Source organism: Hemicordylus capensis, chromosome 1 (assembly GCF_027244095.1).
Source record: "Hemicordylus capensis ecotype Gifberg chromosome 1, rHemCap1.1.pri, whole genome shotgun sequence".
NCBI lineage: Eukaryota > Metazoa > Chordata > Lepidosauria > Squamata > Cordylidae > Hemicordylus > Hemicordylus capensis.
In genome coordinates this window covers 72627982-72653027 of record NC_069657.1, presented here as the reverse complement: position 1 = coordinate 72653027, position 25046 = coordinate 72627982, and the positions used below count along the sequence as shown (strand labels likewise).

Below are 25046 nucleotides of genomic sequence, written 5' to 3'. Positions count from 1 at the left end.
ATGAAAGTGGCAGCTTCTCCAATTAAATATTTAGTTCAAGCTGATCACCAATTGCACCAAAACAAGGGTGACCTTAGAGACTGGGTTATCTAATTTACACCTTTTAACACCAATGAGCACATGCTTTCAGCATAGTACACTTCCAAGATGTCCAGAGGCCTTACAATGCAGCCCTTCAAATGCAAGCAAGAGAAAGCACTGCCAAGAAGATATATCTCCAACCATTTCTCTGGTAGGGTTTCTGAATAACTGAGGTTATCACCTTTCTCCAATGAAAGGCAAGCACCAGAACATTCCAACCTCTTTGTAAATAGAGAGCAGCACCAACTGTTCAAATCTAGACATAGCAGTTGGTATTACAGAAGAGTTCCAACCAAGGTGAAGATTGGGCAGGCTATTGTAGCCCAATTAGTCCTTTGCGCTCCAATCTGATGCTTTCTCCCCTAGCCTTTGTGGGTCCAGGAAGAAGAGAAACCCCCTTTACATAGCCATACTTTGAATCTCAAAGGTACCCACACTTGATAAATCATGGCAGTATCATATTCTTGGTCCCTGACGTTTATAAAGTGTGGAGAGAAGGGAGAGTCTCTCCTAGGACTTTCCCCTGCTACTTAAGAAATGAAGAGGCTCACTTTCCCTGGGGAGTCATTCATGTACAGTTTGGTAAAAGAAAAAGTACAGTTGTGCTAGAGAATCCTTTCTGAAGGCTAGTGTGCATGTTTTGATAAATGCCTTCTTTGTATATCAGAGGACCTACATTTTCACTCAAGAATCTACCCATTGAACTCATTTATGCCTGTTGTCCTTTCAGTTTGTCTCCTACTCGACAGAGCAGGGAACACACTTCACAACCCCTGCTGAAAGATACATATAATTAGTGGGGTTCTACATGTACCCAACCAAAGTTAGGTTATTTCATGTGGTTTCTAAGGTTTCTGTCCTAGAAATAATTTTTCAAAGCTGACTGTTAGTTGAAGACTATTTTAATTTGTCAGATTCTTCCTTCCATGGTTACTGAAATAGGCTTTATGGTTAAGGTGTCTACAAAAATACATTTTGCGGGAGATACAGAAAGAGACGCAATATATAGTAAAAACAAAATCTGACATTTCAATGTATTCTTAAAAACTTTTCAGCATATTTACAGATTTACTAAAAACCAAATATCCAGGAATCTTGGTCAAATTAAAATGTGCTAATTAAATTAGGCTTCAATTTTTCTCTTGATTAAAAAATGTTCTCTATAAAGTTCAGAATCTTGCATTATTATCTGAAAACACTATACATAATTTTCGAGACTATCTATGAAACACCTTGAGAATAGTACTGTGTATCTTGGGATGTACTTTTATTCACTTTTTTAAAAGTCTGGGAGCATAGGAATGTAAGATGAAACCTGACCATGGATGAAGTAATTAGGGGAAATGCATTCAATATTTTGAAGAGCCTTGCCAACCAACTTGATTACTGGTATAGATTTTTTTGCCCTAATTCTATACTGACCATTGTTAAAATTTGAATGCAGACAGCTCTTTCAAAACAGCCTTGCAAAAATATAAAATGTGTAACATATCTTTCTCTGCCTGATTAATCAAAGGAACAAGAAACATGTACTCTAATGCTATTTTTGTGGAGTTTCTAGTACAGTAGTGGTGTAACTGCAGAGGGCTTACACAGCCCCTTTAAAATCATACCTGCTCCGTATGAAAATTGTACCTGATCCACATGCCGGTGGGGCGTCTCCCAGCTGCTCCTGCGCAGTGGGACACACACGGCCGTCACACATGCAGGGTGGTCATGTGTGTGGCCAGAAACCATGCTGGCCACGCAAGTGGCCACTGCACATGTGTTAGCACTGTGCAGGGGCAGCTGGGAGACGCCGTGGCGGCACAGCTGGGGGGAGCACCAGAATGGCGGCGAGTGGAGGAGCAACAAGAATGGACTTGCTTTCCTCCACTTTAAAGGGGCTATGTAAGCCCTCTATTTTAAAGGGAGGTGCCCGCAATTTGGACAGCCGAATCACATTACGGCACATCCCCACTGCCCACCAAAAAAAAGGTAGATTAGCAGATTGAACAATTCTGGGCAGAAATACACAGCATAATTTGTCTAATATATGTAAGCAATTCTATTTGACACTGCTGTATCAAAATTTGATCAGTAAAGCAGAAGAACTGGATTGGGTTTCAACCAAACAGGTAACTGCTAGGTTCCTTTCCAAATCCTAAGGCACTGAATGAACACTGTCAAGCATGAAAGAGATGAATGCCTATGACAAACCGAAGTTCAATACAGGACAGAATGTGTACAGCTATGGAAGACTACAGAATATAGATAATTATGTTCTCCATCATACTATTTAGAAGTGATTCTGGGGTGATTAGCCACATTCTCAACATCTTAGAACCTCATTTACTTTGTAAAACTACAAAATAAAGAAGAGTCAAAGTACTTATTTCCACTGAGGGTGGAATTACAAGTGACGGGCAATTCCACAATTCTTTTTTCAGACTTTTCTTAACACAGTGCAGCCATAAAGGTAAAGTGGAAATTCAGTGTGCAGGATACGAGGAGGAAGCTTTCTCTCTGGCTATTTTCCCACCTGTCCCCTCCAAAAACTATTTTAAAAAATTCACTTGGGGGGAAAGATATAGGTACCTGTAGTATTACCCAGCAGGAGTAAAAGTAGCTGGCGATTTTCAGCAGAAAAACACCACAAAGTGGGGAAAAGACATGAGAGGCAAGGGTAACCCAACCCTCTCTGTCTTCCACTTCAAATTGCAGCCTCAGTAGCTGCACTAAATGAACAACAGAAAGGTCTCAAGAAGGATTATAGTATTAGCTTTAACGTGCAGTTCTACCCCAATACAGCCAAATTACACATGGGAGGAAAGGAGGAGGGGCTTAATGATGACAAGTACACATACATTTGCTATGTGAGAAGACTGGAACTTATCTACTTTCTATACTCTTGCAAAAGACTGCCTCTCACCAATTGGCTCAATCCGAGTAACAGGGATGTTTCTAATATGAATAAACCACAAGGAATTGAGGAAGCTTTAACACTTTCTGCTGGGAGAGTAAGAACAGATTTACATTCCTTAATACAATTATTCAAAAAAATGCAAAATGCAGCTATTTTCAGAATTCATATAAATTTCAACAGTGATTGACCTGCCTCACAAATTCTCAAACATTCTTATTTACATCATCATCATTGGAAACAATCACTAACATTTTCCTAGATGAAAATTTCATTATGTTACATATTTACAAAAACATGATGTGTACAAAAATATAAATTGTTTTACAGTATGAAATCCCTTCATGTTCACTAGCTTAAAAGGGAAGTTTCCTTTAACAGTTCAGTTAAGAGACATATTCAAGAAAAATGCTTCTTGTGGTTCAACTCCATTAGTTTTCTGTTAATTTTTACTTCTACTATTAAAACTCCTGAATTCATACTATGGTAAGATATATACACACACAAACCATTTACAGTCCTGAATATTATTATTTTTTTTAAAAGAGACACCAAAAATGCATAAAGATGTTTAAAGCAACGCTTGCTGGGACAATGTGTCAGAAAACAGGAAGCAAAACTGTATCTTTCATGCCATTTAGGAACAGCTCCTCTGGAGTTTGCACAACTAAATTAATGGGTTTCTTCTGGCATACTAGAAAGAACTTTTTCTGCACAATTTCCTAGTCCCAGAGCAAATTATGTGAAAAAATACCTAATATTTATTATAGATCCTCATCTTATTTCATAGGACTCTACAGAAATAGCAAGTTAACGGAGCAAGGACATAATTTGTTTTTGGAGCTGGTCTTACACTCTTGATTTGTCATCACCTGCTACCAATCAGTCTCTGAAGCATCTAGTCTCATAAATTACAGGCTCATTCTACAATATATGCACATACAACATAGGAAGCTAGATGTTGCAGGTATACCATGTGCTTAGTAATCCAGATGGGAAATTTACAAAAAGCATTTGAAGCTACAATACTATTTTGATTTTGTAACCACAGGTACCAATGTGGGCATTGCTTTACTGTCCTGACTTGAGCTAGTTACTGATTGGGCAGATACCTCTTTTGCAGCAACAGGCGCCAATAAAGGCATCACCTTGGTATTCTGCCCTTCTGAATCTAAAGGGAAATTTGCAGCTTTTAACCCAAGTGGTGCCAGTTTGGGCATGGGCCTCCACGTCGTATCCGTGTTACCAGCTTCTAGGTTAGTTTTCATCTGTAGAATGGGAGGCGACAGGCTTCTAGCTGTTGGTAGAGGTTCTATATCTTCCCCACTTCTACCACTATTTATTGCTGAGTGGTCAGGATTAGAGTCCTTTATTGCAGAGCCTAGCATGATTTTCAAAGCATCAGATTCAGATGAAAGCTCTCTTGAGCTCCTGTTACCATCAGGTAAATCATCATCATCCAAGTGAAGCAGGAGAGGAGTTATGGAGTCGCTGCTCTCTTGAGCTACAGAAAGGTCCTTAAAGCTCCCACCCAGTGTGCCAAACTGAAAGGGAGATCCATCTGCAGTAGATGATTCTCGGTGACTTTCCATACCTCCTAAAGAAAAGCCAGAGCTTAGGGAGTTGGGGAGTTCAGATATGTCTGAGGCATCATCATTCAATTGCTGATTGAGAAATGCAATTTCATTCAGAAGCGAGGTGAGAGTTTCATCAGTGTCATCATTCTCCTCTATGTCCATTAAGTCATTTGCATCTAATGCTGCTTCCTGGATCACAGAGGCTACTTTTTGCAGTTCCATGTCTATCCCAGAGTCTCGGGGTTCCTTGGCCTGCAGCTTTTGAACTGAAGAATCCTTTGCCTTTTGCTCGTCTCCTTCCTTGTCAGTTTGCTTTTCTGTTGCCTGGCTCCCAGCTAACTCTTCAATGCAGAGTTTTGTTGCAAGGGATTCAGAGGATTCCTTTAAACTAGAGACATTTACTATCTGTGGAAAACTGTCTTTTCCCACAAGAAAATCTTGCACAGTTCTGGTTACATTGCTCTCCTTTCCACAAGAAGTTTCAGTTTTTTCTTCAGACTGAAAAGCAGTCGATACCTCTGATACTGCTTCCAAAGAAGGCTCAGATATCTGGGAATTGGCATTCGAGGTTATATATGGATTCTTATTTACACCTGGGTTTAAATTTGTATCTTCTTCAGTAGCTAGTGATGTCACATTTACAATTCTTGGCATCATAAACAAGTCTTCAGTTTCTACAAGCCAAGCAAAAACAAAGCAAAGTATGTTGGAACACTGATGAAAGGAACTAAAAAGTGTTCCCTCCCTTCTATTCTGGTTCTCCAGATAACAGCCATTAAACACTTCAACAGATTCAACTGCAAAAGTGTTGGAAGAACCAAGACCTAACATGTATCCTGGATTTTATTTGTTTTGACAGTATAAAGAAAAACTATATCCCAAGCAGCCCCATGTCTTTTCTTACATTTTAATTACTACCAGAAATAGGGTTCTGTAGGTCAAAGTTGTACATTAGTCATGCACACAATGAATCGCAAGGACTTTCTAAAGACACACTGATCTGCTAGAAGAGGGAAATTTTTCCGTTGCTTCCCTTCACAATTGGATATTCTATAGCTAAAGCACCCTAACATTTACCTGAACTCTACAGGAAGATTCTGTTCTACCCAGGTTACCTTGTCCAGTGGTGAAATGATCTTATAGTTAACTATAAGATCATTTCACCACTGAACAAGGTAACCTGGGTAGAACAGAATCTTCCTGTTAAGGAATCTTCCCTAATACTTAGCAATAGCACTTACATTTATATACCGCTCTATAGCCGAAGCTCTCTAAGCGGTTTACAATGATTTAGCATATTGCCCCCAACATTCATACTTAATCTATGAACATAGGATGCTACTTTAAACTGAGTCAAACCCATTGGTCTGTCTAACCTGGTATTGTCTCCTTTGACTGTCAGTGATTCTCTAAGGTCTTGGGTAGGGCTTTCCCCCAGCCTGACTACCTACAATCAGTTTTAAAAGAAGAGGCCAAGGATTGATCTAAAACCTTCTTCATGAAAAGCAGGTACTCTGCCACTTAGCCACAACCCCCTTGAAGCTATCTCTGTAGCTTAAGCCTCATATCGCCATCTAGGACAACAATCCTAAGGCAAACATATTTGGAGAGGAAATCCCACTGAACTCAACAGGACTTGCTACTGAGCAGACATGCATATCCTTGCGCTGTAACCTCAGTAGGAGCTAATTTTTACCTTCTCTCTTTCTAGCATCTTTTAAAATAGATGAGAATTAGCAAAAAAACAGGTTGCTCACCTGTAACTTTTGATATTTTGGTGTCAAAGTATCATTCACAATATTGAATGATATTTTCATTCAATGGTATAATTCACAACATTGGGCTCTCTGCCTGCAGAGGATTCTTCAGCTCCTTGAAGTGCTCTGTATTCATGCTCTTAGTGCACAGAGTGTGCTCAGTAGCTTTTGGCACCAGAACACTCATCCTCAGTTACTGGATGGATAATGTTGAGTTGAAGCTTCATCAGAAGAGGTAGGTAAGAGCGTGGAGGATCGATGGGTGTTGTGCATTATACTGGGCCATGAAAAGATCAGATGTTACAGGTGAGCAACCTATTTATCTTTGTGGTGGCCTGGTACCATTCCCAACATTGGGTGAGTAAAGGTAAAGTTGTGCCATCAAGTCAGTGTCGACTCCTGGTGACCACAGAGCCCTGTGGTTGTCTTTGGTAGAATACAGGAGTGGTTTACCATCGCCTTCTCCCGTGCAGTATGAGATGATGCCTCTCAGCATCTTCCTATAGGGTGAGTAGCTAGTCCCAAAAGAAAAGCAGTGGGATTTAAAGAACCTTCTTAAGGACAGAACACCTGAAACCAGCCTCAGCTGCAGTGTGGATGTCAACAGCATAGTGTTTGATAATAGTGATGTGCACAGACTGCGGAGGCATGGTCCAACACCAGGGGGTGGTGGTATGCTTTAAGGACCGGGAGCAGGGGTTGTACTCACCCCTCCCGCTGCTTTTCCCCTCCGGCGCTGTAGTTTTCGGCAAAATCTTCGGAGCGGCAGCGGTCCTCCCTGCCGCTCCTGCCCCCTTGTTGGTGCCCAAATGCAGAAGTAACACACACGCATGCACCCGCACCGACGTGAGCGCACACATTGTGCACGTCACAGTGATGTGTGTGACGCACGCGCCAGCAGCGGGCTGATGGTTCTAAAGGCCTTGAGCATGAAGACCCACACAGTGGATGCCCCAGCTTGTCAAACAGGACCAAAGTGAACAAAATCAAGGGCATAGTAGGTTGGAAGGGCAGGCCTGCATTGAAGTTCTCTGGCAGAGTCCACCACAGAAAAGACTCCAAGACAGGCCCAGGAATCAAGTGTTGGAGACTCTGGTTGTCTACATCCAGTTGGAACACAAATAGTAACCACAGTGTAGGTGATGCATACATAGCCTTGCATAGGCCATCACTGACATACAAGAAGCCATGAGGCCCAAGAGGCGCTGCACAGATTGTGCAGCCTGGGTTGGAGCAGGAGTAGTAAATGGTGTTGCAAATTGTCAGTTGACTGTCTTGAGGGACGAATGCGCACTTGAGACCCATATCAGGTACCACTCCTATGTAGGGAAGACCACTGAGGGAATAGGTTGGGCTTCTTCCAGTTGACTTCGATCTTCATGGTATCCAATAAAGAGAACCTTGGCAATATGGACCAAAAGAAGACCCCTGTCGTGTGAGACAAGTAGCCAATCATCTAAAAAGGGGAAGATGACTATCCTCAGCATTAGCAAATGGGCAATGATTGCATTCATGCATTTCATGCACACCTGGCCCTCCACGGTGAGGCATAGATATTTCCAGTGACATGAGTGAATGGAAATGTGAAGATACATGTCCTTCAGGTCTAGAATGGAGAACCACTCCTCTCTGCACAGCAGGGCAAGCAGTTGCTGCAATGTCAGCATCTGAAACTTCCTGGTGAGTATAAATTCGTTCAGGGAGTGGAGGTTGAGAACAGGACATAGGCCACCATCTCTTTTTGGAACTTAAAAATATCAGGAGTAAAACCCTGCCCATTGGGTCACTGGTGAGACTTGTTCAATAGCTGGTTTGGATAAGAGTTTGGTCTTGTGGTAGCAAGCATGATGTCCCCCTAGCTAAGCAGGGTCAATCCTGGTTGCATCTGAATGGGAGACCACATGAGAGCACTGTAAGAGGATGGAGCTGCTATGGGAAGAGCAGAAGGTTCCAAGTTCCCTCTCTGGCTTCTCCAAGATAGGGCTGAGAGAGATTCCTGCTTGCAAACTTGGAGAAGCCACTGCCAGTCTATGTAGCAGACAATACTGAGCTAGATAGACCAAAGGTCTGACTCAATACACGGCAGTTCCCTATGTACCTCCACTTCAAGTGTAGAAGACGCAGGGGTATATTTTATTCCCATGAAGGGAGGCAAAGTGTGGCATAGCCGGAGGAGATGATACTTATCACTTGGGCGTCAGAGGTGATAAGATGCCAGGGTACCAGAGAGAGGAAGGAGTATGAGCAATGGACAAAGATACAGAAGAGTCAAAGGTTCTGTTTGTAAGTGTCAGGGCCTCTGGGCTTCCGATTCTGTTTTGTGCACTTAGAGAAGGTTGTCTTTGGCCTTGAAAGGACAGAACAATGATATTCCCTTTGCTCAGATCGACTGTAGAGGATCCTAAGCCTATCAGACCTATGAAAGTAGGACTGAGGTGTAGCTGTAGTAGAAGTGAAAGTCTGGGCAGTAAACCTGGACTTCTTCATGCACTCCATGACATCATCTGTTTATGTGCTGAAAAGGCCTTCTTCATCAAAGGGCAAATAATCAATTTTGTCTTGTATATTGTACTGGAGTGAGGACAAATGAAGCCACACATGCCTTCATAACAAAATGGCACTGGCCAGTGTACGGGACTCAGTTTCAGGGAGATGTTTGGCCGTAATGAGAGACTGGTGGGTAATATCAGCTGATTTGGAGATAAGCTCCTTGAATCGTGCTTGTAAGGGCTCAGGAGCATTCCGCATGTCATTATTTGATTTCTATAACGCCCTTCCAAAAATGGCTCAGAGCGGTTCACACAGAGAAATAATAAATAAATAGGATGGATCCCTGTCCCCAAAGGGCTCACAGTCTAAAAAGAAACATAAGATAGACACCAGCAACAGTCACTGGAGGTACTGTGCTGGGGGTGGATAGGGCCAGTTACTCTTCCTCTGCTAAATAAAGAGAATCACCACGTTAAAAGGTGCCCCTTTGCCAAATTAGCAGGGGTCTTAAGTTTTAAAGCTTTCCCAAACAGAATAATGTAATTTGGCCATACAGGTCATGTAGTTGGAGACTTTCATGCAGAGGGAGGAAGAGGAATAGATCTTACATCCCCAAGAGTCCAAACTCCTGCCCTCCATTACCAACAGGAGCCGAGTGCTTTTTACCCAATTTGGAAGAGAGTGCATGATCCACAACTGAGTTTGGAGGAGGGTGGGAGAAGTAGATGCAGAAGATGAGGGAGCCTCCCAACCAGACTTAACTGAATTAACCAGAACTCATAACATAGGCAAGGCAGCAGGAGTGGACCTAGTGTTGGAAGACAAAGTTGTAGACTGGATTGCTTAGTAGGCGACTTCAGCTTCAACCCAAGAAACTTCACCATCTCCAAGACCTGGATCCTGTAGGACCTGGTCTCTTTGGCAGGAGAGTCTGAAGAGTTGTTCGGGACATCATCATCATCATCATCATCATCATGTGAAGCTCCTGAGAGTCTCTGTGCTGGTGGAATCATCATCAGATCTGGAGGGTGAGACATAATCCTCATCAGAGAGGCATTTGTCTGGGATCCAGAAGCATCTTGAGGCAATGAAGGTACAGCAGGGTCCACAGGTGGAAGAAGAGGAGCAGTAGGTTCAGATGGTGCAGGTTGAGTGAGGAGCAGGAGCATCCATGGGGCATTTAAAGGAAGCGGATCCAGAGGCCTGTCCCTTAGATGAAGACCATGACTTCAATTGTTTCAATTTCCATATACAAAACTCTTTGAAGTCATAAGGCAGAGAAGGTGAATGACCTTACATCAGACCTTGAAATCTCCTAAACCTGTGGATGTAGCTGAGAGAGAGCCAGCAATGAAAAACTAAGTGGTTCCTTCCACTGAAATGAAAGATGAGGAGAGGCAACAGGTGTCATCTTGGCAGGTGATAAGGACGGTGTCTTTGGCACTTATGGAATCCTGATGTTGGACTTGTCTTTGACATCGAGCCCATGCAGAGAAAATCCTTTGAAGGTCAAGCCCAATGCAGTCAAAGGAGAGTCTAGGATAGAATCAAAGCCCAGCATCAAGGAAAAATCCTTTGACGATATCGATTTCAATAGAAACCCAGTACCAAAGGCTGGCGAAGTAACAGAGGAAAAAGACAAAGGGCCAGTCAACAACAGATGACAATGGTAGGAGAGCCAGACATGGGGAAGACTGCACAGAGATCAGTGCTGAAGGTGGAACAGCGGATGTCGACACCCATGTCAGCGTCTGAAGGACACTCAGTGTCGATGGTGGAGTGGAATAAGATCTTTCGATGATTTCAGGAGAAAATGATGAGTTGGAATGGATGACTTGGATAGCTATTGGCACTGGAAGTACTAATGAAGGTAATGTACACTGCGATGCAGAAGACTTTAACGTGAAACAAAACTTGACAGTTCCCGATGCCTAAATTGAAACAGATGGTGTTGAGGTTGGAAGTAAAAGTGGTACAGCTGATGGAGGAGCCGATGTTGGTGAGGCTGAAGGTGGTGTCAACATCAAAGCCAAAGATGCCGAAGATGTTATTTTGGCATTTGGGGGTTGTTGACATTTTGGTGTCCTTCTGCTTTAGCTTCTTATGGTGAGACTCTTTAGGGAGATCCTGCAGCTTCTTAAAAGCACAGGAGGAAGACTCAGATGGGGCCATAGGAGTCAAACTTGACTTCGAAAGCACTGATGATGTCAACGGCACTGGGATTGGCAGGTGCAAGGCATTCTCATACAGCACAGCCCATAACTGCAATTCCCGACTTCTCCAGGTCTGCTTAGAAAAGGAAAGGCAAATTTTACAGGAGCGGACAATATGGTCTTCTCCTAGGCAAAAATCGTGTCAGTCAGATGAGGGCAAAGTGCAGCGGCACAAGGAACACCTCTTAAAGGTCTCTCTCAGGTACATCAGACAAGAGGCAAACAAGTCCAAACATAGCGTAAAATCAAAGTTACAGCAGTCTGAAAGTCCAAAGTCAAATAACCAAATCCCAACGTTAGGCAACAAACGGAGTCAAGAACAGTCCGAAGGGCAAAAAAGCCAAGTAATCAATGTATACAACCATTTCTTCTAGGTACAGAGGAAGAAGGAGTGAATCCCTGAGGAAGTGCACACTAGGGCAGACAGAAAGGAACTGAGTAACACAGTGCTCTGAAGTCAAAGGATACTGAACGTACTCCACGCACAAAGGGTGTGGCTACAAAGTGTTTCAAGGAGCTGACAAATCCTTTGGAGGTGGCTAGTGCGCAGGCGCAAAGCCCAATGTTGGGAATGATACCAGGCCACCACAAAGATCTAACTGTTCCTCTTAGTCAATACACACCCAATTTCACAGATTTCTAGATTCTTTATTACCTCAGGGCAGTTCTCACTGGTAAACTGCATACATGGAGTGTTTTATCGCCCTATTGCAAGGGGTGTTGCAATCACAGAAATAGGTCACATCTGCCTGTGATCATGTTGAGGACTAATACATGCCATACAAAATCTCTGTCCTCCAATTACATGAGGGTCCTGAAGACAGCGGCATGCAAGTTTACCTGAAGTGAGCCCTGGAGATGGTTCTATAGCTGGAGAGGCAGAGCTATTGGCCACAGCAGACAAGGTAATGGGAATAGTTGCATTAGGGAGGATGCCTTTCACCTGAACTGGAACTGATGAACCCGGCAACTGAATCATCACAGAAGCAATACCTTATCAAAAGGGGAAACAATTAATTAAGTTTAGGAAAAACTGTCAAGAAAATGGTAAGAAGATATGGCACAAGAAATGAAATGTATATACTTCTAACAGGTATATTCTTGTGCTTCCTTTTACAATGTGTTTTGTGTTTCTTCCTGTTAGCTGGCTAGCAGTGGGAGGGTGGGTGAGAGAAAGAGGGAGAGAAAACTAAATTGCTTACTTGTCTAAAAGACAGACCAATGACTTTGTGCTTTTGTTTATAGTAAATGCATACACCTTACATATACTGGCTGAAGACCATATAGGGGATTAATGGAATAGATTATTTGTGAAGCATATACTTCTCATTTTTATGAATCTTTTTGTAAACTTCATATAGAAATAAGGAAGAACAGGCTCAAATAAAGTTATGACTTATTCAGTCATTCTGCTGTATTATGATCATACCTGGTGGTGTTGTCCCATTGCTGCTGCAAACATCTGATTTGAGTTCAGCCTGCAAGAGTGTAGAAGGTAGGGTGGCAACCTGTCCTGGCACTAGGGAACTCTTGAATGCAAGAACCTGGCCTTGTGCAGTCATTAATAAGCTAGCATTAGTTAATGTTACAGGAGAAGGTGTCTCCTCTGTAAGGAAAAGAAGGCAAAGGAACGTTAAGATATGCATGTGAAATGGAGCATTGTATTCTGACATTCCTTTTACTAATCAACCTCCTGGTAATAATGAAAACTATTACTATTTCCCCATACTGGCAGATTTCAGCGCATTTGCACATTCTAGGCAGTAAGTATGAAAACAAATGAATTTTGTGGGAAATGTTAATATAACTTGATAGGAAGTTAAAAATATTTTAAAGCATGCTAGGCTGTTTGTGACAAATGTTTTCCCAAAAACATTGAGGTCTTTCATCTAATAAATCACAGTTCTTACTATGTTTTAAATCAATAAATTGTACTTTCATAGAATCATGGAATAAGGCTGGTTCCCACAATCAATCTTATGTTAGATGAAAAAAGGAGAACTCTGCTGTGTGCATGCTCCCACATGTGTTGCAAGAACTCTGACTGGCACCATGCCAAGCTGACATAAAGCCGAGATCCATAATTTTACCTCGACCTGTCAGTGTCAGCTTAATCTCAGTTTAGCAAGGTGCCAATCTGAGACCACTGAAAAACCCTAAGTTCTCACAATACACTCCACAGGAGCACACATGTGGCAGGGATCTCCAGTTTTCCTCTAACTGATATGAGAACCAGCCCTTAGAGTGGACCCAGGAGTCCAAACCCCCTGATAAGGGCAGGGAACTGCTACAGCACAGGATCATAGATTGTATGATAGTGCATTTTAGAACTATAGATACAACTTTTCCAAGAATGCCCCATGGTGTAGGTTTACCCTTTGGGTGAAGATCAACTACTTCCCTCTTCCTGAGGCCTACCTGTGGCACGGCTCCCTTTCCTGGAAAGTATCAAAGGCTTTGTACGCTTGTTGGTCACTGGTTTCATCTCTCTAAAAAGCGAAGGAGGACTGTTTTCCACAGAAGGTCTAGCAGTCTCTGCAGTTTCAACAATCTTCACAGATTCTCCTTGCTGCTGCTGCTTCTTTTGTGCTTCTAGTGCTCTTTGTTTTGCATAAATGTATTCTAGTTTCTTCAAGACTACCTCCTGTGTCTTTCCTAGAGAGAAAAGTAGTCAGGTTTTCCCTCATACTTAGCAGTAGTCATCAGGTTTCCCCTCATACTTAGTCAACATGTTGTACTTCATAGCACAAAGACTAGAGCATTTCCAACACGCGCGCTCTCTCTCTCTCTCTCTCTACCACACCACACCACACCACACCACACCCACTTTCTATGTGCCTCATATCTCCCTCATTCACAACCACTTGGAATCACCCCAGAGACTCCCTTTCCTGGGGGTTTCCTCCACTTTTCCCATTCACTCTGCTTAACGCCATCTCACCTGAAAGTGCAGATACTTTACGAATCAGGGTGTCCTGCTTGCGCATCAGCAAATTCTTCTGACCTGTGAGTTTATCTGCCTGATCTGTTAGCCCCTGAATCTCTTCAAATGCCTGAAAAAGAAACGAGTATCATTTTTATATTCCAGTAGAATATACATAAAATAAAGCTTCTCTTCCCTCCAACTAATAAAAGCAAACTGTTTCTGCTCCATTCAAGTCTAGAGTATTTTAAGGCAACAAGCTGTATTCCCCCCAAAAGGCAAGCCAAATCCCAAGCAAACAAAGAGTGAGGATGATAAAAAGCAGCATTTTACCAAGGTAGCTGTGAGGAAAAGATAGATCCGATACACTTGCTCAAGATCTCAGTTTCTAGTTGAAGCAGTTACTTGGGCACTTTAAAGGTGTTCCAGTTTTGTTAAGTGTTTTTAAAATTGTTGTTTCAGTGTATAGTAAGTAGGGGTGTAACACGTACCAGACTGAAAAATATGCCCCAGATTAAAAAACATTTTTACTACAAGTACTAATAAAGCGTGCTTCTTTCTACAGAACTATTTTTGCATTCATGCAAATTAATTAATTAAAGCAGTCATGATTAGTAAGACTAACATTTATTTAGTTTGGTGATATGTCACTGCAAAACTTTTCATCTTCCTTATGTAAAGATGCAGCTCAGTCCTCTAGGCTCCCTTCAACAAAATGTCAAGCTATACAATTCTTACCTGTTTGAGGATGAAGCACTTGGAAACTTTGGGAAGGCTTTGCAATCCTAGAGTTGCCTTCAGTTTTTCAAAAAGTCCCCTCATTTCCTTACGACGACGACGCTCATTTGCTGTGTGTGTTTGGCGGTAGTTAGCAAAGGCTTCCTCCTCATTCTTTGGCTTTTTGTTTGAGAGCTCAGAGGGCTATTGAAAAGGATGGGGGAGGGGGGGATTAACTGTTTGAAATAAAAATAGGAAACCAAACCAGTATTTATATGTTTAATTTAGGTGCTATATTCTCTCATAAACCTGGGTGTATGTATGGCTCTGCCATCTTTCAATGAAACTGAACAGAACTTTGGAGGGGAGAGGGTTGTCTGAGATGCAGCACTGGAAAATGAAGGAGCCATGCATGAAGATGGACAAAGGCTGAGACTCTCAGATGGGATTATGAGAGTTAAGACAATAGCGCAACCATAATAAGAATGAGCAATGCCCTTAAAACAGTGGTGGTTAGCCTTTTTTGGTAAATGTGCCCCAAGTCAAGAGTCAGTCTACATATACCAACAGACCTGGCCTTTGCCTCCATCTGCAGAGCCAAACAGCAGGCCCAGCACAGCACTAAAGAGGCAGGAAAGAAATCGCTGTAATTATGTGGCCCCTCCTGCTCCTTATCCAAGTATGCCACAACCCCCTGTTGCTTGTGCCACTTGAGGCACTTCTTGTGAGCTGGTCATCTATACATTAGGGCAGAACTAGATGCGATGCTGGACCAAGAGTTGCTTGAAATGGCAGTCCAGTATTAAGTTCTCCCTCTTCTCCTAATTAGGTTTACTCCGACTTGACCATTTTGTTTCCCCACATTTCCCCACTCACACTTCACATCATTGGTTGCCACAGGCAGGGAAACCAACACAGATAAATCTGAATTAATGTTATGGGAAGAATTTAATACAGGCTTGCCATTTTCAGTAGTGTCTTATATCACATTTATTTCTGCCCTAAGAGAGAAACAAACATAAATAAGTAAACCTTTGTATAGGTAAATCACAAAGAAGAAGAAAAGTGAATGAAATGTGTCCACCTTAGGAGTCTTAGCCACCACCTTATTTGAATGGTCACGAACAAGGTGCCTGGAAGAGTTAAAAAAAAGAAGAAGTAGTAGTAGTTACGTTACATGGATTTCTAGTTGAGCTTATCTAAAGGTTGAGTTGACTTACATATGTAAAATATACAACTGAAAACATTACAGGCCCATACAACTTAATTGTAACTTCCAAAATGAAAAAGTATCTCATCCTAAAAACAAGGATGAAAAAGAAATCTCAATCTATGCACTCATTCGAACTTGCAGTTCTTCGAACATTAAATCTCTCATACCAATGCATATTTTTTCTTCTGGATAATATACTCTTGTAATGAATGACAAAAGATCAATCTGACTGTGGATTCAAATTATTTAGAAAAGCGCATTACAGAACTTGCATGGTTGCCTTGCTACACAGAAAAAGAATACATCCTATTTTTCACCAAGTCTTGAAGATTATAAAATGCATTTTAGACCTCTCTGAGAGCAACAACTCCAAGAAAGCAAATTATTACAGAGCCACTACATTTCCACCCCAATTGAACAAGGGCAATCAATTCACAAAAATAAAAAATATTTTTACCTACACAGGTAAAAAGAACCCTACATTCTTTTGCCTTTAAACAAGCAAAAGAATGCAGTCCCGTACAAAGGCAAAAGAACAGGCAAAACACACACACACACACACACAGACTTCATTGCTGGGTCAAAGCTGTTTGTATGCCTGTCGATGAGGACAGAAAGCCTCATCTCAGTCACCCACTTATTCCTCCCACACAGCACACCAAGCATATGGTTTAAGAAAGCCAGAATTCCCCCTACTGCATGCTTGATCCCTGAACTAGAGTCCTGTTTGCTACCACTGCTCTACATACAGAAAAGTCTCCTTTCTTTAAAAACAAGACTCAGTACTTGAGGGCACAGACTGAAATCTGTTATTTATGTAGCTTATGAGTTGCTTAAAAAACAAAAACATGCTCACAATTGTTTTGACAGTAGGGCCTGAGCTGCCGTAGCCTTCAGGCGAGCAATATTAATTTTCTCTGAAAGTTCCTCCACAGTCTCAATGTCCACATTTTCCTCAACTTCACTGGATTCACTTTCATTCTGAAACAGTATAAGATGACAGTGAAAACAAACAAAGAAACAGGTTGCTTACCTGTAACAGGTGATCTATCTTTCTGGTGAGCCAGTTCACTCACAACCTGAGTGCTGCACCTGTGCAGTAGTCCCCATGGAATAATTCCAAGATCCATGAGGCACTCTTCAGCTCTGCCGAATCGCTCGTGTGGTGTGACTATTATATTTGGTAGGAGAGCACCTTTCTTCTCAGTTCCTGATCAACCACTGTGATGAGCGAAGAATGTGGTTTGACGGAGTCAGGCAAGTCATACAGGTGAAACTCGGAAAATTAGAATATCGTGCAAAAGTCCATTAATTTCAGTAATGCAAATTAAAAGGTGAAACTGATATATGAGACAGACGCATTACATGCAAAGCGAGATAAGTCAAGCCTTAATTTGTTATAATTGTGATGATCATGGCGTACAGCTCATGAAAACCCCAAATCCACAATCTCAGAAAATTAGAATATTACATGGAACCAAGAAGACAAGGATTGAAGAATAGAACAATATCGGACCTCTGAAAAGTATAAGCATGCATATGTATTCAGTACTTGGTTTGGGCCCCTTTTGCAGCAATTACTGCCTCAATGCGGCGTGGCATGGATGCTATCAGCCTGTGGCACTGATGAGGTATTATGGAAGACCAGGATGCTTCATTAGTGGCCTTCAGCAATTCTGCATTGTTTGGTCTCATGTCTCTCATCCTTCTCTTGGCAATGCCCCATAGATTCTCTATGGGGTCAGGTCAGGCGAGTTTGCTGGCCAATCAAGCACAGTACACTGTATACTTTTCAGAGGTCCGATATTGTTCTATTCTTCAATCCTTGTCTTCTTGGTTCCATGTAATATTCTAATTTTCTGAGATTGTGGATTTGGGGTTTTCATGAGCTGTACGCCATGATCATCACAATTATAACAAATTAAGGCTTGACTTATCTCGCTTTGCATGTAATGCGTCTGTCTCATATATCAGTTTCACCTTTTAATTTGCATTACTGAAATTAATGGACTTTTGCACGATATTCTAATTTTCCGAGTTTCACCTGTAGTTACCGTGGAAATATCTTAGCAGCGGGGTAGGCCAAGCGGGAATTGTGAGTGAACATGGACCACCAGAAAGATCACCTGTTACATGTAAGCAACCTGTTTATCTTTGAGGTGATCTATTGTTCTCTCACAACTTGGGTGATCAGTGAGCTTACCTAGATGATGATGGATGCTATGATACTTTTAGAGCATCTTTTTTTAGACCACCTGACCAAAGTTGGCCTCCGCTGCTGAGTAGATGTCCACATCACAGTGTATGATGAATTGCAGGTCTGTTGACCACATGGCTGCTTTGCAGATGTCTTTCATGCTGATACCGGACATGTGGGCTGCTGATGTGGCCATAGGTCTAGTAGAATGTGCCTTGATCCTTGAGGGAGACTTCACTCCTTGCTGGTTATAGCACATGAAGATTAGTTCTACAAGCCAGTGGGACAGTCTCTATCTTGAAATAGATTGCCCTTTGTTCTCTCCTTTATAGGAGACGGACAGTTTGTTGGTTTGTCTAAACAATTTTATCCTATCCATGTAGGACAGGGGAGTCCTCCTGACATCTAACAAGTGCATGGATTTCTCCAGAGTAGTGGGAGGGTTTAGGAAGAAGATGGATAATATAATGTCTTGATTTAGGATGAAGTCAAAAGCTATTTTTGGTCTGAAGGAGGTTTCTGTCCTCAGAATGACTTTGTTCAGATAGAATTTGATGTGAAGAGAGTCAGCCCAAAGAGCTCCCTGACCCTCCTTGCCGATGTTATGGCAATCAGGAAGGGAACTTTTAAGGACAGAAATATCAGGGGAACAGAGGCAAGAGGTTCAAAGGGTGCTTTGTTAAGTGTAGATAAGACCAATGAGAGACTCCATGGTTCAATGATCTCCCTGACTGATGGGAAGAGGTTATTTATTGCTTTAAGGAATCTCTTAAAAGTCAGGATGGGAGAACACTGTGTATCCTCCCCAGCCTGGATGCTTTGCACAGAGCACTGCTAAGAGAACCTTGATAGAAGGATTTGAAGGTATGGATTGTTTTAGACTTGTCAGGTATAAAAGGATTTGATGGATTGAGGCATTATAAGGATCAAAGCCCTTGGATGCAGCATGTAGTGTAAGTCATTTCCATTTGCACATATAATTCCTCCTTGTTGACTCCTTTCTTTCATCCAGGAGGACAGCATCTAACAGTTGACCTTTCAGGCTGTCAGGTTTAACACCTGGAGGTTGGGATGGAAGATTCGGCCTGTGCTTTGTGAAATAAGATTTTGGTGGAGAGGAAAACATTGATGATATCCCTGCGACTGATGCAGAAGGAAGAGAAACCACAGCTGTCAGGGCCACCATGGGGTGAGTAGGATGTACCAAGTCCTTTCCTGATCTTAGAGAGCAAGTCCATAATGGGACAGAGGCCTCCATCCCATTGGAGAACTTGGAAATATCTTGAATAAAAGCCCTTCTCCTGGTCTTTCAAGAATAGGTTCTATTGCCCCCTTCTCTGGTAAGTATTTATTTACTTGTTTGTTTGTTTGTTTTCTATCCCGCCCTTCCAAAAATGGCTTAGGGCGGTTTACACAGAAATAATAAATAAGATGGATCCCTGTCCCCAAGGGGCTCACAATCTAAAAAGCACTCTTTCACTAAGATAGGAGCAGAGTGTGTGCATTTTATCCCTGAGAATACAGGGTGTCTTATAAATTCAATGGCGTAATCTGTCATTATTATGGACAACACCCAGGCATCTGATGTGATGAGATGCTAAGGGTGGGGAAAGGGAGCAAATTGTATGGGAGAAAGGAGTGGTACTTGAGATATTTCCTGGTCCAAAGCGCCAAAACAGTCTGCTTGGACTAGTCTTGGGGTTTGGCTCTTTGCTGTTGTCTTTGTCTAAGGTTGTATTGTCATTTAGGGTTACATCTGAAATACTTTTTATAGTCTTTCCTGGCTGCTTGAATTGGTACTTTTGTCTGCCAAAAGACCTATACCTTGGGAACAGGTTGGCTGCTGGGGTTTGACATGAAGGTCCTCATTGTATAATGGTACTTCTTTATTTTCTCCATTGGTTCTAACTTCCTCCCTTCCATATCCACCAGGGGCTGAGTGCGTTCTGACTGATTTACTGCTGACAGTGCAATCAACCACCAGCAAATTTGTTGGAGAAGGCTCAAAGAAAAAGGAGCAGGACTCCTCTTGTACCCTATATAGACTTTCTCACCTCTTCAATGTCAATGTAGAGGCTGATAGTGCATCACAGCACACTTTCTGGGAACTGGCAAGGACAGGTAGCATAGGCATAGATGCTGGTTGGGAGGCTGAGGAACTGGCCATAGAGTAATATGCAGGTCCTTGAACTCAGGTATTGGTGTTTATAATGCCAAGCTTAAAGCTTTTGCCATGTCTGCCACTTGAATTTGGTATGACTTAGTCTCCTCTATAGGTGAGTTAGATGAAGGATGCACCACAGTTTCATCAAGGGAAGGATCTGAAGGGTTCTCTGTTTGAACTGAGTCCCTCTCAGAAGAGGAACTGGAGTTGTATTCCCTTTCAGAGTGCTGATTCTCTCTTTCAGGTGATCTTTCCTGAGCCAGAGTGGTGGATAACCTCCAGATCCAGTTTACCTTGGTTAGTATGAGCCGGAGATGCATTTTTTCCTCCTTTTCAGAGGGGCCGGTAGGAACTTTTCATCTCTTGAAAGGAGATTCTGTCACGGGTTTAGGAGCAAGCCCATGTTGCGAGGACTTTTTCCAGATCACCTTTAAACTTCATAGACTTCCAGTCTGTACTCGCTGAAGTCATATGACAAAACAATAGAGGATAAATAGTAAGAATCTTTATGACATCTGAGACCCTTATGTAGCCTGGCTCCAGGGATCGATCGTGTCATGGATGCAAATTGTGGAGCAGAATGATCTCTCTATCTCTCTCCATGAGTAAGATGAAGAGCATCCGGGGTGTGTGTGTCACCTTTGCAAGGAACGCTACTAGCAGTGGAACCCATTAAAGATTCCACATTTCTGGAAGTAGTCTTTTCTTGCGGTAATGGAGAAGCCTCTCTGGATGAAAGGTGCCCTTTACGAGATACTGAATGTACAAATTGAGCTGGAGAAGAGTCCGGAGAAAAGTCTATTATGATAGGCAACATGATTTGCAGTACACTCTTAACAGGAGTGTCATTTTTACTTGCTGATGTAGTTGAGATCTAACAGTCAATGTTGGACGGGTAGCTGTCGATGTAGATACTGATAGTTTTGTCAAAGATATGTGGGCATTTATCAATGTTAGTGTCAGTGTAGAGGTCGTAACCGATGTCCATGCTGACATCGGCAGTGCGCCCAAAGTCAAGGGCTGAATGTTCAATGTTCTCCCTGAGTAGTTGAAGATAAGGAAGTAGGACGAGACTGTTGTCTATTTCAACACTGACAACGTCAATGCTAACTTGGCAACCCTGCTAACCCCTGCTAACTTGGCAAAGAGGCATAATGCGGTGGTTCTCTTTATTTAGCAGGGGGAAAGTAGCTGGCCTTATCCACCCCCAGCACAGTACCTCCAGTGACTGTTGCTGGTGTCTATCTTATGTTTCTTTTTAGACTGTGAGCCCTTTTGGGACAGGGATCCATCTTATTCGTTTGTTATTTCTCTGTGTAAACTGCCCTGAGCCATTTTTGGAAGGGCAGTATAGAAATCAAATAAATAAATAAATAAATAAATAAAAACAACAACAGTGTCGGTGCTGCTGATGGTTTTGATGGCGACATTTGCAACTCGACAAGCCCAGCCGCTCATGTTTTCGTTTGTTTAGGTGACAACATTGAACATCCTTGTCCACTATTTCCCATTTTTTAAAGGTTGAGTCTCATTGTTCTATGTTAGAAGGACCTGAAGAGGCACTGGAATCCCCCAAAGTCGTCCTTGATCCCGAGAGGCAACTGACGGCCGACCTTGATGCTTCTGATGTTGATGGAAGTGGTGATTTTGGCATCGGAGTCAGGGGTCTGAGAGCAGTTCAGTAGAGTGCCACTCTGAGATGACGTTATCTGCTTTGCAGAGTTTGCCTCACAAAGACTAAACAAATTTTGCAGGATTTTACGTTGTGTCCTTCACCTAAGCAGATTAAGCATTTGTCATGCTTGACAGAGGACAGTAAAGTACACCTACAAGAGGCACACTTTTAAAAATGTTTTCTTAATGTCCATTAGAACAACAGAAAGGGGTGAGACGAAGGAGAAAACAGAAAGCAGACTATTGTTGAAGTCAGGAAATCACTGATAAGAACCAAATAGAAAAAGCAGTATATAAATATTTGTCGTATTCGTAAAATCCAGCAAATAAGACATAAAACTGTCCAGCCAAAGAATTAAAAAAGATTTTTCTATCACAGGAACTAGAATAAGACGTAACTAATTCTTCACAATGGAAACAGCAAGGCAGTCGAGAAGGAACAGAGGAGAAAAGTGCTCTCCCACCAAAAATAATTGTCACACCACGTACACAATTTGGAGTAGCCGAAGAGCACCTCATGGAGCTTGGATTTCTTCCCTAGGGGTTAGTTCGCAGGCACAGAACCCAAGTTGTGAGGGAACAAGGATCACCTCAAAGATCCTGTACAGAAGCTCCAACCAAATGATTTGAATGAGGGAATAACCCCGCCAACCCCACCAAATCCAGAGTGGCGACACAACTGTCAAACATTTGTTCCTATTGCATACAATGATCTGCACGTGTGTCAATTTTAAACCAACAACATATTAAGCCTTGAATCACTGAAAGTCTCAGTAACATCCTTTAGTATCTGGTTTTGACTGCTTAGATGCTGAAGCACCCATCAAAACAGAGGCAAATGGCATTTGTACAGTTGACTTGGATGATGGAGTTGACATCAGTGGCTATTATCATCTAGATGGGTGTTAATGCCAACTCATACAAAGCCGCTCTCAGTCTCAATTTTCCACTTTTCTAATTTGTTTTGAAAAAGCAACCAGATCTTATAGCAACTGACCTAGTGGTGTTTTTTCAAACAAACTTTAATTTGTTTAAACTAAGGCCATGGTTTAAATTAAATGTAACAATTGGAGGAAGTTTGTTTTAGCTATTAAATACTACCGTAATTTCTGGCAGAAAGGCCGCTTTGGTGTAAAAGCCGCAGTAAGGGAAAAAGGCAGGAAAATTGCAGAAACTCAGCAGAAACACCGCAGCTAAACCAATTAAATACAGCTGGGGGGGGGAGGCTCTATTGATTCGGTGCCCTGTCTGCAGCGTGGAGCCTCTCAACAGTTAGAGGGCCCTGCGGTGCTGCTCTCTTCCCCCAGCTTGCTCCTCTTCCACCTCTCCTCCTCCATGGCATGAAGCGGGCCACCTTAAACACAGACTGCTGAATCTACCTTAAAACAGATTCCTGACCTCAGCCTTGCCAAAGCATCCTTGTTGCAACCCCACTATCTGCTTCCGTGGCCACCGCCTCCTCTTCCTCAGCAGCCTCCCCTGCCTCCAGTCATGTGTAAACACCGCATATCCGTCGTGGCTACTACAGTGTATTGATTGCCCTCCCTTTTTATCTAGCATGTTTTGCATACTTTAGAAAAAAGTTTAAAAGCTGTTACCAAAATCCTTGTAGACATGGCTGGTTAAGACATTTTTTTTAATTTACGAAGAGAGATGATAAGATCACACTGAAGTCACTAAACTAAAACCCTGTTTTCTGAGGTAAGATCACACTGAAGTCACTAAACTAAAACCCTGTTTTCTACATTTAATCCATGATTATGCTTTCTATCATTGTCTATCCTTTTCTCCTACCAAACCCTGAGGAATTTTTCCATTCCTGTGCATAATTTTGTATTGAAATACATGTGGCTTTAAAGTCCAATACTAGAGCTGGTGAGTTTAAAACAAACTGCGTAAACAGGACAATCAGAATCATGGCACACACACTGGGGGTGGGAGGTTAGCCCTGTCCCACCATGTCCTGATCTGGATTGCCCCCTGCACCCATTATTTAACAGGAGGAAAAGCTCTCATTGGTGCCAATGGGAGCTTTTTTCCTTGTTAAATTAGTGACTATGGGGGCAAGCAATGTGTATTGGGACCATAGTAGAGGGCAGGGTTAAAAGCCTCCTACCTCACCTCCATGATCCCAAAGTGGAGTCCTTCAAGGATCTATATTGGGACCACTGCTTTTCAACCTGTTTATAAACGACTAGAATTGGGAGTGGGCAGTGAGGTGGCTAAATTTGCTAGACACAAAATTATTCAGGGTGGTTTAAAAAAAAGGGATTGTGAACAGATCTAGAGGAATCTCTCCTACCTGAGAGAGTGGGTATTAAAATGGCAAATGCAGTTCAATATAAGTTGGTGCAAAGTTATGCACATTGGGACAACAAAACAAAACTTCACATAGACTCTGATGGGTTTTGAGCTGGTACTGACTGCCCAGAAAAAGGAACTTGGGGTTGTGGTGGATAAGTCAGTGAAAATGCAGAGCCAGTTTGCAGCAGCTGTGAGAAAGGCTAATTCCAAGCTAGGGATAATTAGGAAAGTGGTTGAAAAAACTCCCAATATAGTAACGCCCTTATATAAATCTATGGTATGACTGAAGTTGGAATACTGTGTACAGTTCTGGTTACCACACCTTAAAAGGGATATTGTAGAGTGAGAAAAATGATCAGGAGGTACAGCAACTCCATGAGGACGTCTGGGACTTTCTAGTTTAGAAACAAGGTAAGATGAGGGCATGATAGAGGTGTAATAAAAGTATGCATGTTGTGGATAAAGTGAATAGAGAGGTTCTCTCCCTCTCTCATTTTAGAACCCAGAGTCATCCTTTAAAGCTAAATGCTGGGAGATTCAGGACAGACAAAAGTAAGTACTTCTTTATGTAACATGTAGGTAACTATGGAATTCGCTGCGGTTGGATATGGTGATGGACAAACTAAATGATTTTTAAAATAAAATATACCATTTCATGGAGTATAGGGCTATCGATGGCACTGGTGGCTGTGTATTTCCATCAGAGACTTTTTCCTGCTTGTGGGCTTCCAAGATGCACCTGTTGGCCACTGCATGAAGCAGGATGCTAAACTAAATGGGCCTTTGGCCTGATTCAGCAGGGTTTTTCTTATGTTACGATGTTCAATCTGCAGG

The 25046-nt window shown here is 42.2% G+C and overlaps 1 protein-coding gene across 5 annotated transcripts in view; it reads right to left on the bottom strand.

The window, feature by feature from the left end:
* Positions 1 to 965: 965 nt before the first annotated feature.
* LOC128333058 (MAX gene-associated protein-like) overlaps positions 966 to 25046 on the bottom strand; it is a 111545-nt gene continuing 87464 nt past the window's right edge. For 4 of the 5 annotated variants that reach the window (XM_053268112.1, XM_053268095.1, XM_053268088.1 and 1 more), the window contains 8 exons: positions 16730 to 16854; positions 15745 to 15793; positions 14682 to 14864; positions 13962 to 14073; positions 13439 to 13675; positions 12450 to 12626; positions 11861 to 12013; positions 966 to 5234 (listed from right to left, as the gene is read on the bottom strand). In XM_053268112.1, the coding sequence (XP_053124087.1) occupies positions 4012 to 5234; positions 11861 to 12013; positions 12450 to 12626; positions 13439 to 13675; positions 13962 to 14073; positions 14682 to 14864; positions 15745 to 15793; positions 16730 to 16854 (2259 nt within the window). In that variant the 3' untranslated portion in view covers positions 966 to 4011. Of the gene's footprint in view, positions 5235 to 11860; positions 12014 to 12449; positions 12627 to 13438; positions 13676 to 13961; positions 14074 to 14681; positions 15794 to 16729; positions 16855 to 25046 lie in introns of those variants that run through there. The other variant, XM_053268121.1, reaches the window with a different exon arrangement.